Source organism: Seriola lalandi, unplaced genomic scaffold (assembly GCF_002814215.2).
Source record: "Seriola lalandi dorsalis isolate HSWRI2012SDOR001 ecotype SW California unplaced genomic scaffold, Sedor1 jcf7180002054969, whole genome shotgun sequence".
NCBI classification, from domain to species: Eukaryota; Metazoa; Chordata; class Actinopteri; order Carangiformes; family Carangidae; genus Seriola; species Seriola lalandi.
In genome coordinates this window covers 36,846-39,610 of record NW_019525520.1, presented here as the reverse complement: position 1 = coordinate 39,610, position 2,765 = coordinate 36,846, and the positions used below count along the sequence as shown (strand labels likewise).

The window sequence follows — 2,765 nt, the reverse complement described above, 5'->3', positions numbered from 1 at the left end:
CCCCCCCCCCCTCCATGTTGAATTCTTCATGTTCCTCCACCGCTCATCTTTCTTCATCATCCTCTTCTTTGCTTTTTCCCTTTTTTTCTCCAAATGTATTGACCTCCGTCTGTCCGCCGTGCGTGTGCCGCAGTGAGGAGCGTATGACGGCGGCCCGGGTGAGGAAGTGTGTGAAGTGCGGGACGGGCCTGGTCAAGTCGGAGGGCTGCAACCGGATGTCGTGCCGCTGCGGCAGCTTCATGTGCTACCTCTGCCGAGAGCCCATCACCGGCTACAACCACTTCTGCCAGCACGCCCGCTCTCCCGGCGCGCCCTGCCGCCACTGCCGCAAGTGTTCCCTCTGGACCGACCCCACGGTAACGTCTCCAACATGTTTTTCTTTTTTTTCCCCTGTGTGCTTTTCTTTTTTGGTTGTTCACTCATTCAGTTATTCACACTCGCAAAGATGTTCACGGACTCTCCCCGCACTTTGACCCTGAGCATCTGACTCTACGGCGACCTGGCCGCAGCATCACTGGCAACCAGAAGCAACAATTAGTCCCTGAGAAGTTAATGAGCTGGAGCTGCTCCAGCCGCTCTGCAGAGGCGCCGGAGCCGGCCAAGAGCTACTCCTCAAAGCGCTGCCAAGAAATGGATAAATGCTGGGACGAGTGGAGGACGGGGTCGGCCTCCTCCTCAGCGTTATTTAAATTAAAAGTTTTCACTCGGTGCGAGAGAGGAAGCAACATCAGGCTCACGAGCTCCAACCCAAAAGTTAATTTCTTTTAAGTCGGATAAACACGCTCCAGACGAGCACGCCATCAGCTGGACAACGCTCACCTGTGTGGCGACTGTTGTCCAGCCTGCGGTGAAGCGAGCGCTGTGGCGGCTCAGGTTTGATTTATAACTGCGCTACAGAAGGAAGTATCTGATGCAGGTGGGAACTGTTCAGCGTCTCCAGGAAACAAAATAAGAGGAAAAACGTTACAAACTGTGACCTCAGAAATGACCGGAGGCTAAACGTCCCACAGTAGGAGTGTTAATAGAATTATTAGTAAAGGTAGTCCTGTTGTTCCTGTGAGACTTTCCCTTAAATCTGTCACCTTAATGATTCATCTGCTGCCTTCATGTCCTTGGAAAGACCTTCACACGCCTTCGTTTGTGTTTGTGTTTCTGCAGCAAGACGACGAGCGAATCATCCAGGAGATCCAGAAGGAAGGAGAGGCGGAGCTGAACAAGAAATGTGCAGGTGAGAGCTTCGATAAACTGTGACCAAAGTTTTTCACTGGACGGTTGAAGCTATTAATTATCGATCAGTGTTTGTGTCCCATTCATCACCTCATTTACGGGCTGTTATTTTTTTGTGATGTACAAATGTGGTGAATGATGTTCCCTGGCAGAGAAATGTTGCAGTGCAGCAGCATCGTTCTTCCTCTCTGCCGCTTCCTCTTCGTCTTTTTAACCCGTATTTATTTAGTCAGACAGCGTGGCTGTTTACAGCAGCAGTCGCAGGGTGTTTCCTGTGTTTGTGTTGTCTGAATGTGTTTGTGTACAGTGTGCGAGGCAGGTGAGGGCGTGCACGGGTTTTCCTATAAAAGCGGGGGTGGGGACAGGCGGCTGGTTCATCAGTAACTTCCCTTTTTTCTTCTTCTTCTTTCAGATAATTCAGGGAAGAGGGTCGGTCCTCCTCCGGAGCCCATTACCGACGTGAAGCGGCCGCGTGTGGGTCCGCCCCCTGAAAACCCACCCAACCCCAACCCCGCGGCCCCACCTCACCCCCAGGCGGTACAAGCTCCCCTGTTCGTCCCCCCGCGCGCCCGTTACCCTCCGGCTCCGCCCCAGGGCAGGATGTACCACCAGGTGATCGTGCCCCGGCTGCCCCCGGCGCCCTACGTGCCCCCCCTGCAGCACCTGCCCCCACTGAACAATAACAACAACAACAACCACCACCATCACCACCACAACCCTCCCGTCAACCCTCACCACCACAACATGGACGTGATGGACCTGCCCATGCACTACGGACCGCCGCACCGCTACTACAGACGCTTCTAACACACACTGTGACCTGGTGCAGTGATGTCATCGGACACACACGTTCTCTTACTACAGTTAAACTTCTCATTTCAGTGGCGGTTTTTTTTTTTTTTTTTTTTTTTTTTTTTTTTTTTTTTTTTTTTTTTTTTTTTTTTTTTTTTTTTTAGATCTAATGTTACTTCTTTTTGTTTTTTGTTTTTTTGTTTTTTTTTTATGATTTTCCGTGTGCATCATCTTTTTCTATTCGTTCTCTCCGTTCTGTTGTCAGGCAGATTTCAGACCTTCTGCTCAGATATTAAAACACACTGAAATGATCTAAAAGTGCATCTGTAGAACAACACACACACACACACACACACACACACACACACACACACACTGGGACACTTTGCCTTCTCCCATTGAACTTGGGACTTCCATAATGACATAGTTCCCCACGTGTTCCTTTTTTTTTTTTTCATGTTTTTCTGCTTAAATATCGGGGTTGCGATGATAAATGTTTGAAAATCTTTAGACATTTATTTCCAGTTTATACAGATATTTTTGAGATACATAATAAAATAAAAAAAAAAAAGGAGGTTAGCATTCCCTTCCGTACCTTTTGTGTAACGTGTGAGACCACACAGCTTTCTAATAAAGCTTTCTGTTCACATGAGCTGCAGGTTCTGCTTCATACGACTAGACGAAGGTTTCATGTCGCTGCCCGTCTTTCTCTCAGCCCGCTGAGTCTGTCTCCGCCCCCTCCCTCC

General features: G+C 49.2%; 1 protein-coding gene across 1 annotated transcript in view; it reads left to right on the top strand.

Annotated features, from left to right (window-relative positions):
- The window catches only part of rnf216 (ring finger protein 216), a 20,163-nt gene extending 17,492 nt beyond the window's left edge, over positions 1–2,671 (top strand). The window contains exons 15-17 of the mRNA XM_023395843.2: positions 134–356; positions 1,159–1,228; positions 1,640–2,671. Of these exons, the coding sequence (XP_023251611.1) occupies positions 134–356; positions 1,159–1,228; positions 1,640–2,034 (688 nt within the window). The 3' untranslated portion in view covers positions 2,035–2,671. The remainder of the gene's footprint in view (positions 1–133; positions 357–1,158; positions 1,229–1,639) is intronic.
- Positions 2,672–2,765: the final 94 nt, after the last annotated feature.